At 36.7% G+C, this 15,651-nt stretch overlaps 1 protein-coding gene and 1 pseudogene across 1 annotated transcript; one reads left to right on the top strand and one right to left on the bottom strand.

Annotated features, from left to right (window-relative positions):
* Positions 1-234: 234 nt before the first annotated feature.
* Tas2r13 (taste 2 receptor member 13) lies at positions 235-1,164 on the bottom strand. Its single transcript, XM_031381014.1, has one exon. It carries the CDS (start codon positions 1,162-1,164, stop codon positions 235-237), a length of 930 nt encoding a protein of 309 aa, XP_031236874.1.
* Positions 1,165-9,866: 8,702 nt separating this feature from the next.
* Positions 9,867-10,801, top strand: LOC116098374 (annotated as a pseudogene).
* Positions 10,802-15,651: the final 4,850 nt, after the last annotated feature.

Here is a 15,651-nt window from a genome sequence, read left to right as displayed (position 1 = left end):
CTCACAGAGATCCACCTTCCTCCTGAGTGCTGAGCTTGAACGAGTTGTGTGATTAAAGGTATGTGCTGACACTTCTGCTTTGATTTAATTGAAATTAAGTGTTAAAATAGATGTTATATAAGCCTTAGTTGGTGAGATCTATTGACTAATAAAACTATTATTCTTTAGCAAGGGGGGGAAAGTTATTCTCATAGATATTTTGTTATCTAAAACCCAGTAGGCTGTTTGGATGCCTTATGTAGTTGGTGTATTCTGTCCTTTTAGGCTACATCCCAGCTGCCTCAGTACCCAAAGAGAAGTCTGCTTTAATTTAGTATTTCCCAGAATCAGGATAAATGAGTGGGCTGTAGGATATAGGAGTGAAATTATCATACAAATAGTGTGGACCAGTTCACTTTTATTCTTCTGAGCTATCCATGATATAAGAAGAGAGAGGAAATACGTTGTATAGAGCAAGAGGAAGGTGATCATAATTCCCAAGGCATTCCTGTGGGCCTTAGTACTAGGGTCTTTGTGTCCTCTGGAACTGAGCTGCATCTTCTGGAAATGTCTCCACAAAGAGAAGATTAGGAGAAGAAAAGAAATTAAGGCCAATGAAAATGGTATTATAGAGAACACAGTCATGTTAAATAACATCAATTCTATCAAAATTGCAAACTCATTCTCTATGGAATTCACACTTGTGTTCCCTCCATATTGATAGAACTTCTCTTCAAGAGTGATGGTTATTTGTATCAGATTTGCAATCAAGAATACCAGGCTTCCGAGCAGCATCAGCACAATCAGTTGTTTTAGTCTCCATTTCAAGTAGAGAAAGATCTGCCAGGGGCAATTAGCTATTCTGAATAAATAGAAGATGCTGAGAGCTGTAGCAAGCCAGAGACTGAAGTGGCTAGATAGTATAAAGCTGAACACAATTACTTTTAATTCTTCAGTGGTAATAGATGAAACTACTTTATCTTTAACCCACATAAGTAGTGTTTCCCAGATGAGACTAATTCTGGAAATTGCCAAGATAATGAGTATTTTATCAACTGTTGAGAGCTCATTTTTATTGATCCAGTCAATGCAGTTCTTCAGCACTATCAAACCATTGCTCCAATTTCCCAAAACGAACTCTGCAATTACTATAATGGTGAAGATACTGTGCAGGAGAGGTACCATATTCAAACAGAGAAAACACAAAATCTAATATCACTGCTCCTCTTGTACTGATTGGATGCCTGGCATATGGTCCACTGTGTAGCTAAAATATTTCTCCTCTTTGTCCTCCTCCTTCTACAATGCCTGATATAAGGAAAGCCAAGCATCTCCAACTTTACATTTATTTTGCCTACATTCTTGTTACATTTTTTTTCAGTTCTCTGTTGAGTCCTAGATAATGTTTTTATGTGATGGCCATGGGCTGAAATATTTAGCAGATGATTTAGAAACAAAAGACAACCTACCTTTGCTGGTATGAAAATCAAGGAATTTATTCCTACTCTTTTGCATCTCTGACCTTTTTGAGACTCAGGAAATTTGGTTACGCTGTCTTGAGTTCTGAGGTACAAATATTACAAAAGCCTTGTTCAATGAATATAAAGTTAAAAAATTGTGTTCAATTAAGAGTCTTGCCACTGAAGACTTAAAAGTCAGGTATGTGTGTTTTCATAAAGCATCAGTTTCCTGAGTTCAGGCCCTGTCTTTTCCACACTGAGAGTAGAAGGTGGATTCAAAGAAAGAAAGAAAGATGGATTCATTGTGAATAGTCAACTTCTCTTTATGATGCAGAAGAAAATATAAATACAAATTCAGAATTTTACCGACTGGCTTAAGATTATTTAAGCAACTGGAGCCGTGGGTCCATCCATGTGTACTCTTTGGTTAATGGTTTAGTCCCTAGGAGCTCTGGGAGCTCTGGTTCATTCATAATGTGGTTCTTCCTATGGGGTGGCAAACCTCTTCAGCTTCTTCAGTCCTGGCATCAATGGGAGGGAAACTCTTGGTCCTGTGGAGAATTGATGGCCCAATGTAGGAGAATGCTAGGGCAGTGAGGCAGGAGTGGGAGGGTGGGTGGGTAGGTGGGTGAGTTTTCTCATAGAAGCAGAAGGAGGGAGAATAGGATAGGGGCTTTGCAGAGGGGAAACCTCGAAGGGGGATAACATTTGAAATATAAATAAATAAAGTAACCAATAAAAATGGGGTACAAAACTAAAAAAGATTATCATTATTTTTCATTATTTATTATTATCATTATCATTTCATTATTTCATTATTTATCATTATATCAAGATTATTTAAAATTCATGTTAATAAAGTACTTTAAAAATTGTTTTAATCTTGACCAATATAGTAAATTATTGTATCTTCTGATTAGAAAAAAATCATTTAGCAAATTGGCAATTACACATTGAAAAGTTTTGTATTTTATTAATTACTCAGATTTTGTCAAATGGTACACAAAACACTTAGACATTTACAATTAATTTAACTTTATCTTTGTTAATTTTCAAATTTGATTTATAACTTTAAGGATTTATATTGCTTTCAATATCAGGGGACTGAATCCCTTTTCTACATTCTCAGTTTTATATATCAAGAAAGTTCAAATTAAATATAGAAGGGAATAATGGATATTGAGATAGAAAAGACTGTCTCCAATTTGTTGAACACACAATCTTCAGATCTCAACATTTATAGGGATCAAAGAGATATTAAAAAAAAAACAATTTAGATAGTAGAAGAATAACTAGGACCTACAGAATTTTCTTGAAGACATTTGCAACTGTCAGGTCTTAGCATTTCAGAAAGCATTTGCATAATCTAAATTGGACTACACAAGTATTTGTGGGCTTTAAACTGTCCCAAAACCTAACAAGCTCTGCCCACCTTGAACATGCTGCATGTATTATTTTCTTTCTATTTTACTAAAATATCTCTCTTCTGTGTTTCTTTTTCTCACTACATTTGTGGCAGAGGGGTTCTAGGTGTTGTCCACCTAACCTCATATTGCCTCACTGAAAGACTAACAAAGGTAGTTATCTACTTAAATAGTCTTGGTTTCTGGGATAGAAAGCAGCCAGTAAGCAGGCACAGCAGTAGGATTCTATGAGCAAACTGTCTGAACTGTGAAACCTTTCAGGTTTGTAAGTGGAAACCTCATTAAGGGACAATTATTCTTCCCACTATTTAAGCTTATCTTCAGCTGTGTATTTTTTTCTTGCATTTTGGATCACAGTAGTTTGCTTTAGTTTGTGAAGCAATATTTCTTCTTTAAATCAGGATCTTAAAAAATGATCTTAAAGGAGCTTACATTTGTGTGAGTATTGTAGGCACGCAACATAAGCACCAGGAAGATGGTTATAACCTCTCCCACTAGTGATATTTATAAAGGTTGGATCAACCACCCACAACACAGCAGCCAGAAGATGCTGACATAATAAATATTCATATTTTACTGGATGGTGTCTGGAAAGCAGGAAGATAACATCATTTTTCCATGTTCCTTTCCAACTCATTTCATCTCATGGTTGTTTTACATTTGCTCAGAAAGAATAAAATATTCAGAAACATATGTAGTGATATTCTCTAGAGCTTAATGGCACCGAGAATGCACCTGTGCATGTCACCTAAGCAATAGCACAGACTTTTTACATGACAAAATACTATTGACCCTATAGATTGTGGTTTAATAAATGATAACTACTATGAAGGAAAACATTTCATTGGGACTATCTAAGCATGGCTGTGTCCAAATCGATATAGTTCTGGAGAAGGAGCTAAGAATTCTGCACATTGATTTGCAGGTAACAGAAATTAAACTATCTAGCAAAAGGTTTGGTTTTGAGCTTCTGAAATCTCAGAGCCCCCATTTCCTCCAACAAATACACACCTACTCTAACCAAGCTACCCCTCCTAATAGTGCCACTTCATATATACCTAAGGGACTTTTTATTCAAACTAAAACAATGCATACTGTATAAACATGTTTTTTAACACTTGTTTTTAAGTATTATTGTTAATTAAAATATAAGTACGCACAATTTTCCAGTCTCCTTTGATTAATCCCACTTATGCTTCCCACTTTTAAAATCCCTGTCATCTTTTAAAAAGTCATTATTTACACTTATATGTACATACAAACAAATATATAAGTGCAACTTATTGAATCTATCCAGTATTTATATGTATGCTTTTAGAGCTGTCAACTTAGTATTAGATAACCAATTAGAGAGCTCATATGTGTGAAAGATTAATATTTTTCTGTCATCAGTTGCTTGTTGCTAGTCATGGGGCCCCATAAGACTTCCTCCATTCATATTGGTGTGTCATTAATGCTTCTCTATATAAATTACTATAGAATAGATAACATGATTGATTGTTCAACCTACCATTCCAAATGTTTACATTTAATTGATCAAAGAAATGAAAATACATGTCCAAGTTCTGAAAAACAAAATAGACTTGATGGGTTTTTTTTGTTTATAGCAATTTTACTTTTGGTGCTCAAGGCAAGAAAATATGTATATTTTCTGGGGGAATATCAAAGAACTGTCAAATAAATGAAATATAGCTCAGTGATAAATATGGATGAATTTTAAGAACACTATGTTGAATGAAAAATATACTACCTTATCTACCACATGTCCTGTAAAAGTATCATTCTAAAAAAGGAAAATCTATAAGAACAGAAATCACATGTGTTTTTGCAGTAATTATGGATACACGAAGACTGTTCACAAAGGGGAAGTACCAGAGTGTTTGGGGGAGATGAATCTTTCTATATTATGTCAGTAGTGATTGATGCATGAATTTCTGAGTTAAGACTCATAGGATGTGCAACATATCAAACAGAATTTATTGGAGGACAGCCTTCAGACAGAAGATAGAAAAGTACTCAAACAACAAAATAAAGCATTTATTTCAAAGCTCAAGTCAGTAGCCTCCTTATTATAAAATATTGGCATGATTCATCCACAAATAGAAATACTAGATACCATCACAATTACTTAGTATTTTGCATCTCTAAGCAACTTGATTTTACAAGCTTTCACAAACAAAATGCCTTGTAAATAAATAGAGAGAGAAAATAAACATGGTGTTTTATGTATTACTTTATTTTATTTATGAATGACACTCCCCCTCAAAAAAAGAAAGTAAAAACCAAAGCATATCTGGCAGTTCAAACACAGCTTTTTGTTTATCTTGGAAATAAAATGCAATCACCATGCATTGTCAATCATCTAGCACCTAATGTCATAAAACCGTTGAACATTTCATTTGGGGACAAAAATTTTTTATTTTATTTTATAAATGTCTACTACATTTTTAAGGTATTGATTTTTATCTTTAGTAATGAGTGTGGTGATTTCATATCAGTACAGGTGACTTCAGAGGCCAAAGTACAGCTTTGATCCCTTAAAAGTAGAGTGACAGGTGGTTGGAAGCCGCCTGATCTGGGTATTAGGAAAAAAGCTATAAGCAGTTTTCACTTAGTCACGTGTAACATTACGCAAGTGGTAATGACCTCCTCTGTTTCCAGATGTTCCATTTGAGTTTGAGGTACAGATATCTATAGGGCTCTCAGCTGACAGCTTCATCTGGTTACGCTTTATAATATCACATTCATTCTCACATGACATATGGTGCTCTGTTCATGAAACTATCATGGTTATGAAAAAAGAGATTGTCCTGCTATATAAATATTCAGTCTTCATAGTTTAATGGATTTGTTATAATTGTCATCAGTTCTTATTGAAAATTCTGAAAATGTACATTAAATTGATGTTCACTATGGTTTCTCAGTGACTGAAGTAAGGAAAGAAGGAAGAGATGAAAGGAGAGAGTGAGGAAGGTACAACATTAAGAGAATAAAAAAAAAATGATGGTAAACTATAACCATGCACTTAGAAGCATTTCTTTATGGGATTAGGGAATGCATAACTAATCCATTTCTAGAAACATGTACATTGTTTTCCTAATGAAGATTTAACCTTTCAAATACAGGACACGTAACCATTTTTTTCTGGTGTTTTAATTCATGAATAAAATTAACTAAACTAACTACAATTCTTTATGCTTAACTTTTATTCCTGTTTGCACAGCCAGTGTTAATATCAAGTTCCTCTTAATCATGTGACTTGTCCCACGGGCTTCTCTAAATTTCTATTCCTACTTGTTTCTATACCACCTCACAGGTACATGATGCAATACATTAAGACTATGCATTTTCTCAGTAATATACTCAAGAAAAATAAAATAATCAGCCAGAATTTCATATTTTATACATTAAATTTCAATGTTTTGATGCATTTCAAATATTTTGGTACATTATGTTGACTGCATTATTACATGTGTTCCTCCTAATACCCAAAGATGTACCTCATACTAATATATTCCAGTAAGTTTTTAATTTGAAACAAAAAGTATACTAGGATAATTGTGTTGCTTTCTCCTTACAATACTGAAAAATTTAAAAATACTTTTTTAGAATATTCACTTTTATTCAGGCATTTAAACTATTAGACTTCCAACACTCATATTTTATTCATTACTTATAATTAAAAATGTTTATGACATTTTAAACATTAAATGTATATTCATCTGAATAAATTTACAAGTATCTCTTCATAGTATTTACCCATCATATGACTCCATATGTACCATGGTGTTTTCATCTTAAATTTTCAGAAAGACTCATGGCTGAGGAAAATTCAATATATTTATCATTACAAAGGTTCCTTATAGTTAATTATTTTGTATGAATATATACCTGAACATAAGTATGTTAATACACATTCTTATAAATATATTCAAAGATATACTGTGTTGAATTAATGTTTATCCTAGCCACACATTTTCTCTTTTTTTATTAGATACTTTCTTTATTTACATGTAAATTTCTCCTTTCCCAGTTAACCCTCCAAAAAACAAAGAAACAAACAAAAACAACAAAAACAAACCCCTCTTGCCTCTCCCCTCCCCATGCCTGCCACCCCACCCTCTCCCACTTATTGGCCCTGGCATTCCCCTACACTGGGGCACAGAACCTTCACAGGGCCGAGGTCCTCTCTTCCTATTGATGGTCGAATTTGCAATCCTCTACTATACACATGCTGCCAGAACAATCAGACCCCTCCATGTGCAGTCCTTGGTTGGTGGTTGAGACCCTGGGAGCTCTAGATCAATATACAAAAAGTTATACTCAAATAAGTGAAGAGAAATTCCTACATTTCTCGCATGGAAGTGTTTCATATGCCCTGACCTTCTCCAGTAACTGCAACATGATCCTTTACTAGTTCTAGGAACCAAAGTGCTGAGTGTCTCTGGGGTTGCCCCTCAGCTACCACAGTACCTTAAGAGACGCTTGTCTCAGTTTATTGTCTGTCAGAATTTAAACAAAAGAGTGGAAGGATGTGCATTTCCAATAATCTGGTCATCAAAAATCAAAACGTTTTTCTCCAGGATTTCAAATCTTGAAATTAGTACAAACAGTGACAAAATGATAATGACATACAATAAAAGAAATGCAGTTACAGTTTGCAAGTCTCTGATGTGGGCCCTGGTGTTTGCATGTCTGGAATCTCCTGCACTGAGCTGCACTGATATTCAAATGTATATCCACAGGGAAGTGATGAGAAAGAGAAAAGTCACTAAGGACATGAGGAACTTATGAATGTGAATATGTATTTGGTAAAAACAAAACAAAACAAAACAAAATACCCTTACTTTGGTATGTTGTGCAGAATTATCCAAGCTAGACTGTTACATTTATATACTTCAAACCAGGCATCAACTTGTGTGCTTGTAACTATGATGTTTATAAACAAGAGTACCAGAGATGCCAGCAACGTCAGTGGAACCACTTTTTAAAAAAGTATTTATCTTTAATCTTTTTTTTTTTTACAGTCCAAGTGATTATCCCCAGCCCAGTCTGCCCTCAGACAGTTCCTCATCCCATTCCTCTTCCCCCTGTCTCCAAGAGCATGTCCCCACCCTCCCAGCCCTACTCTACCCCCTAAACCCATCCCACCCCATCAGACCTCCCCACTTCCTGGAACCTCAAGTATCTCAAGGGTTAGGTGAGTCTTCTGTCACTGAAACCAGACTAGGCAGTCCTCTGCTGTATATGTTATGTTGGAGGCCTCATACCAGCTAGTGTATGCTGCCAGGTTGGTGGCTCAGAAGTCTGAGAGATCTCAAGGATCCAGGTTTATTGAGAGGCTGGTCTTCCCATGGGGTCACGCTCTTCCTCAATTTCTTTCAGCCTTTCCCTAACTCAAGCACTGCTGTCCTAGACTTCAGATGTACCAGAGACCTGAGAGGTGAGAAACTCTCAGGACTCAAAGGGAAGGGACCTTGGATGCACTGCCTAACAGTGGGGAGAGGGAACTTGTAGCTTCCACCCCCAGCAGATAGGCAGGGCATCAAGTGGAGGGATGGGGTTGCCATCCCACACTCAAAAACTCTGACCCAGAATTCTTCCTGTCTAAAAGAATTGCAGGGACAAAAGTGGAGAAGAGACTGAGGGGAATAGAGGTTGAATAATGGGCCAAAATTGGGATCCAGCTCAAGGGGAGGCTCCAAGGCCTGACACTGTAACTGATGCTGTGGTGTGCTTACAGATAGGAGTCTAGCATGGGTGTCTAGCCCAACAAGCAGCTGACTTAGATGCAGATACTTACACTCAATCAATGGCCTGAAGTCAGGGACCCCCGTGGCTGAATTAGGGAAAGGCTGGAAGAAGTTGTCGAACCACTTTCTTAACTCTCCACTTTAGGAGAAGAAACACAGAGTTGGAAAGATTGGCAATTTTGAGAAAATAAAAGATGCTGAGGCAAGTAGCAAGCCAGATGTGAAATGATTGGTCACTGCCCATAAAAGAGTAGTGTGTACTGTCTATTCCTGGTTGTCAACTTGATTATATCTAGAATAGCTTTAAGAAAACACACTGTAATTTAGCATTTTATACTCAAGACATCATTTTCCAAATCATTAGCCAAAAGTGTCATCTCTACCTGCTGCCCTGAAAACCATTCACTCCATCGTCAAGAATCTTCGTTTAGGACTGTAGCATACATACATGGGGATGTTTTTATACAATTACTTAACCACTAAACAGTGCAAAGAATGAAGCAGAAGCATAACCGGTGGTGAAAATCAGTTTGTGGAATTAGTGAAATCGGAGATTTTGTTCAAAGTGTGGTTAGTAGATGTGTGTGTGTGTAGGTGTTTGTGGTGTGTGTGTGTGTGTGTGTGTGTGTGTGTGTGTGTGCGTGTGCGTGTGTGTGTGTGTGTGTGTGTGTGTGTGTGTGTGTGTGTGCATGTGTGTGTGTGTGTTTTGTTTGGAATTGGAGACTGAGTATGCATATTTTTGAACAAATCAAAATCTAATATATCTATGTATTGCATCATTCAGCATTTGTAACATATAATATATATAAATAATTTTTTTCAATATTCAGAATTTGTAAATAATATAGTATTATTAGACAGAATAGATTGTAGGAAAAGTTCCAAGTAGTTTTGATTTTGTAATGCTGATTTCCCCAAATTCAAGTAACAAGTTTACCTGCACTGACAAGAGAAGAAGTGGCAAAATGTGCAAATGAGCTTTCCTGTGAGTACACTGCAATTCAGTGTTTCCTTAATCAGTTATGGAATGACATGTCATGCGCACAGAGCCTGAAAGAATTTCAGCCAAGCTGGAGGAAAAATACAAGACTCTAATGATAAAACTAAGAAGTAAATCACAAGTAAATCTTCATTTTTTTCTATTTTAACACTGCATATGTACATTTTTTAATACAGATTATTTCTTAATTTTAGGAAAACCCAGTAAGAAATATTCACCAATAGAAATGGACTTTGAAGTCACTTAGAGAATGTGTGCTGTTCTACATAACGTCCTGAAAATCGTTTTCATTTTGGAGTTCTTCATTGGAAATCTAGGAAATGGGTTCATAGCTCTGGTGTACTGCATGGACTTACTAAAGAGAAGAAAGTTCCCTTCAGCAAATCATTTCCTCACTGCTCTGGCCATCTCCAGATTGGCTCTGATATGGCTTCTATTTCTAGTTTCATTTGTGTTTATACAATCCCCATTACTGATGACTAGAACGACATTAAGACTGACTCAGACTGCCTGGAATATAAGCAATCATTTCAGCATATGGTTTGCTACCAGCCTCAGTGTCTTTTATCTTTTCAAGATAGCCATTTTTTTCTAACTCTCTTTTCTTCTACCTTAAGTGGAGAGTTAAAAGGGTAGTTTTGGTGATACTGCTGCTATCCATGATCCTTTTGTTTTTGAATTTTTTTTTTAGAAATCAAACATATTGACATCTGGATTTATGGAGTCAAAAGAAACATAACTAATGATTTGAGTTCAAATAGTTTTTCAGAGTTTTCCAGGCTTCTTTTGATTCCAAATTTAATGTTCACATTAGTACCCTTTTGTATATCCTTGGTAGCATTCCTCCTCCTAATCTTCTCCCTTATGAAATATACAAGGAAGATGCAGTACTACACCAAAGAACGCAGAGATGTCAGAACCATGGCCCACGTCACAGCCCTGCAGACTGTGGTCGCCTTCCTCCTATTTTATGCTACTTTCTTTCTGTCTGTAGTTGTGGAAGGTTCGACATTTGAAATGGATAAAAGTCTGACGCTTCTGTTTGCAAAGGTTACTATAATGATTTTTCCTTCCATCCACTCCTGTATTTTCATTCTGAGACATAGTAAGTTGAGACAGGACTTGCTTTCAGTACTCAAGTGGCTGCAGTATTGGTGCAAGCATGTGAAAACCTTGGATTCATAGACCATTCTATGTATCCATCATCTTGCATATTCTAGAGGGGTATAGGTTCATTAAGAAATTATTGAACATCTAAATTTGAGTCTTTTGTATATTTTCTAGTCTTAATTTCATTTATTCAGATAGGTCTGTCCAAACTTAGTGGCTCATATCCAGATTTATTAGTAGTAAATAATCCTGTAACTATTTTGCTATATATCCTTCTTTAAAATTTACAATGTCTGCAATGTATAACAGACATATTAGATATTTCTGCAGTGAATTACAGTTACAAAAATTAGTGAAATCATTAAGGGCATATTCCTGTAGGTTTTTTTTAACATCACTTTCTTGTCTTGTACAGGTAGAACATCATGTCACTTGCATATGACTAATTATAATGTTTTAGTTCATTTGTTTTATTTCTTGTTTCTAATTAATTACTTTTATTTTAGTGAGGTTGGTTGCATAATAAAATGGCTCAAAACTCAAAACATCAAGTAATTGTTATAATGTCTTTTCTGTTGCTAAATTAAAGTTTCTTCCAGTCCTCTCAGTAAATGAAAGACTGACTTTTACTTTGAGACAAACACTTGCTAAATTTAAATACTTATCCTTTCTAATAAAATATCTGTCAATAGTTAGCTAATATATATTCTTATTTACTAGGATACTTGCATAGTTACCTCTCCTTTGATAAAATATGTGAATAAATGTTAACAATTGTATACAAATGCATTTCCTTAATGTATGCAGTCTATATTAATCTAATAAAGTAACATGAATGTTCATATTGTTTATATTAGAATAAATTCAACAAGATCAGAGGTAAATTGAAATTCAGAAATTGTATGCAAAATAAGTAATATTTATCCCAAAAAGTAATCAAACCTATTGTTTCAGAAATATTTCCTTTAAAATAATCACAGGAGGTAGAGGGAGGGAGGGACTTGGAGGAGATCAGAGAGAAGAGAGGGAGAAAAAAAAAAGGAGCGGCAGGATCAGGTAAGAAGGAGATGGGGGAGATGTACAGAGGGTCAGGAAATTGAACAGAGGTGTATAGCAATGGTCAATGGGGAACTGGGAGTAGCCAACAGAAAGTTCCAGATGTCAGGAAAGCAAGAGGCTCCCAGGATCCAACAGGGGGAACATTAGCTGAAATACCCAACAAAGGGGAGAGAGAACCTATATAGACCATATCTAGAGGATAGGCACACCCTTGTTGAGTCTAGGAGCCACCCACCTATCTCAAAAGTTTTAACCCACAATTGCTCCTGTTTAAAAGAAATGCAGAGACAAAGAGTGGAGCAGAGATTAAAGGAAAGGACATGCAGAGTCTGTCCCACCTGGGGATCCATCCTATATGCAGCCACCAAACCCACTCATTACTGCTGATACCAAGAAGTGCTTCCTGACAGGAATTTGATATGGATGTCTCCTGAGAGGCTCTGCCAGAGCCTTACTAATACAGATGCGGATGCTTGCAGCCAACCATTGGGCACAGCACAGGGACCCCAATGGAGGAGTTAAGGGAAGGACTGAAGGAGGTGAAAGAGTTTGCAACACCACAGAAAAAAAACAACAAATTCAACCAAACAGATCCCCATCCCAAAAGCTCCCAGGAAATAAACCACCAACCAAAGAATACACATGGAGGGCCCTATGACTCCAGCTGCTTATGTATCAGAGGATGGCCTTATCTGGCATAAATGAGAGGGGAGGCCTTTGGTCCTGTGAAAGCCTGATGCTCCAGTGTAGGGGAATGCTAGGAGGCTGAGGCAGGAGTGGGTGGGTGGGTGTGTGAGGGAACAGCAGGGAGTGGCATAGGGGAGTTTCAGAGGAGAAATCAAGATGGGTATAACATTTGAAATGGAAATACATAAAATAATAAATTAAAAATTGAAAAAAGAAATATTTCCTTTAATAACTCCAATAGTGAAAAAGAATGGATCCATGTTTTAAAATTGCTTAAAATGTAGTAGTAACTCACCACATTTAAACTGGGTTGTAAGCAATTAAATTAATGTCTTTTCAGTATAAAAGATAAGTCATGATCTAGGGAATACAGTTTAGTTGATAGAACGCTACCTTAGAAAATATGATGTTCTGTATTTGATATCCAAATTTTCTTAGGGTTACTATTGCAATGGTAAAACACTATGAGCAAAGCAACTTGGGGAGGAAAGAGTTTATTTGGATTAAATTTCCATATTGATGTTCATCAAGGAAGAGCAGAAGAACATCAGGGCAGTAAGACAAGTAGAGCAGGAACTCAAGAAGGGAAGGAGCCTGCAGGCAGGAGCTGATACTGAAGTGATGAAGGAGCCCTGCTTAGTATCTTTGCTTGCCAAAGCTTGCTCAGCCTGTGAGGCCAACAGAGGTTATCTGAAGCTCATTTTCATATAGAAAGCAGAACACTCAGCCCTGAGATAGCATGAACCAAAATGGCCTCGACCCTCTGATATTAGCCACTAATAATAATTACAAAAATGCCCTACAGGCTTGTATATAGCCCAATTTTATAGACACATTTTATAAAAAAAAAAGTATTATATATTTTCTTTATTTACATTTCAAATGTTATCCCCTTTCCTCTTTCCACTTCTAAAACACCCTATTCCATCCTCCTTCCCCCGCTCACCAACCCACCCACTCCCACTTCTCTGTCCTCGTATTCCTCTACACTGGGGAATCAAACCTTCACAAAACCAAGAGCCTCTCCTCCCACTGATGATCTACTAGGCCATCCTCTGCTAAATATGCAGCTAGAGCCATGAGTCCCTCTGTGTGTACTCTTTGGTTGGTGGTTTAGTCTCTGGCAGCTCTGGAGGAACTGGTATAGCTGGGTCCTCAAGTATTACTATGGCAAGTTTTCTGAGGAACCATTGGAATGATTTCCAGAGTGGTTGTACCAGCTTGCAATCGTACCAGCAGTGGAGGAGTGTTCCTCATTATCCACATCCTTTCCAGCTTCTGCTGTCACCTAAGTTTTTGATCTTAGACATTCTGACCAGTGTGAGGTAGAATCTCGGGGTTGTTTTGATTTGCATTTCCCTGATGACTAAGCCTCCCAAGTGCTGGGATCAAAGGCATGTGCCACCACCACTGGCTTGAAGTTCTTGTCATACAGATCTTTCACATGCTTAGATAGAGTCACACTAGGTATTTATATTATTTGTGACTATTGCAAAGGGTTGTTTCACTAATTTCTTTCTCAGCATGTTTATCCTTTAAGTAGAGGAATGCTACTGGTTTGTTTGAGTTAATTTTATATCCAGCCCCATTGCTAAAGTTGTTTATCAGCTTTAGGAGATCACTGGTGGAATTTTTTTGGGTCACTTAAGTATATGATCATATCATCTGAAATAGTGATACTTTGACTTTGTCCTTTCCAATTTGTATAGGTTAGACCTTCTTTTGTTGTCTAATTGCCCTTACTAGAACTTCAAGTATTATTTGAAAAGATAGGGAGAGAGTGGGCAGCCTTGTCTAGTCCCTGATTTAGAGGGATTGCTTCAAGTTTCTCTCTATTCAGTTTGATGTTGGCTACTGGTTTGCTGTATACTGCTTTTACTATGTTTAGGGATGGGCCTTGAATTTCTGATTCAAGACTTTTAACACGAAGGGATGTTAAATTTTGTCAAATCCATTTTCACCATCTAATGAAATGTTTGTGTCATTTTTGTTCATTGAGTTTATTTATGTAGTTGATTACATTGATGGATTTCCATATATTTAACCATCCCTGCATACCTGGGATAAAGCCTACTTTATTGTGGTGAATTATTGTTTTAAAGAGATCTTAGATTTGGTTTGAGAGAATTTTATTGAGCATTTTCATATCAATATCCATAAGGGAAATTGGTCTGAAGTTCTCTTTCTTTGTTAGGTATGGTTATTTGTGTGGTTCAGGTATAAGTATAATTATGGTTTCATAGAATGAACTGGGTGTTCCTTCTGTTTCTATTTTGTGGAATAGTTTGAAGAGTATTGGTATTAGATCTTCTATGAAGGTCTGATAGAACTCTGCACTAAACTCATTTGGTCCTGGAAGTTTTTGGTTGGGAGACTTTTAATGACTGCTTCTGTTTTTTTAGCGGTTATGGGACTGTTTAAATGGTTTATCTGATCCTGATTTAACTTTGTACTGAAAAAGAATATAAAAATTTAGCAGGTACTTGCACACATAAGCCTGGGATTGAAAGAGTTAAATTTGAGACCAGTATTGAAAACCACAGGAGCCAGGCCTGCAAGAAGAGCCAGCAGGCCAAGGAAAAGCTGTTAAGAGAGCCCAGACCAGGGGTGTAAATCTCATAGATAAGGCAAGGAGATGTCTGGCAGAGGCGCCTGAGACATGCCTGGCCAGACATTGAGTGATGGACCCTGGGCCATTTGGTTTCCTTAAGTGTTAGCTAAGGGTCAGTATGAACTTTGAATAGCACTCTCCCCTCTTGCTAGGAATTTCACATTTTTTTAGGAATTCTCAACTCTGATCTGCATGAACGACATTCAAAATAGCCAATCATGTATAGCCACACCAATTCCTTTGTCTCCCCAGATCTTTTTCCCATAAAATCCCCTAACCTCTGAGATTCGTGGTCAATTCCTGGTCTCCTGTGTGAGATTGGGGGTTGAACCAGAGCTCTGAAATAAAAATGCCTCATGTTTTTTTACATCAAGATGGCTTTTCGTTTTTCTTGGGTGCATGCCTCCTAGGACTTGAGCGGGAACTCTAGCCGGAGTCTTTCAGTACCTGGTATCTGTCTATAAAATTGTCCATTTCATCCACATTTTCCGGTTTAGTTGAGTATAGGCTTTTGTAGTAGGATCTGATGATTCTGTGAATTTCCTCTTTTTCTGTTGTTATGTCTCTC

This window comes from Mastomys coucha, unplaced genomic scaffold, assembly GCF_008632895.1.
Source record: "Mastomys coucha isolate ucsf_1 unplaced genomic scaffold, UCSF_Mcou_1 pScaffold20, whole genome shotgun sequence".
Classification (NCBI taxonomy): Eukaryota; Metazoa; Chordata; class Mammalia; order Rodentia; family Muridae; genus Mastomys; species Mastomys coucha.
The sequence above is the reverse complement of the archived record's forward strand: the minus strand, read 5'-3'. Positions and strand labels throughout refer to the sequence as shown.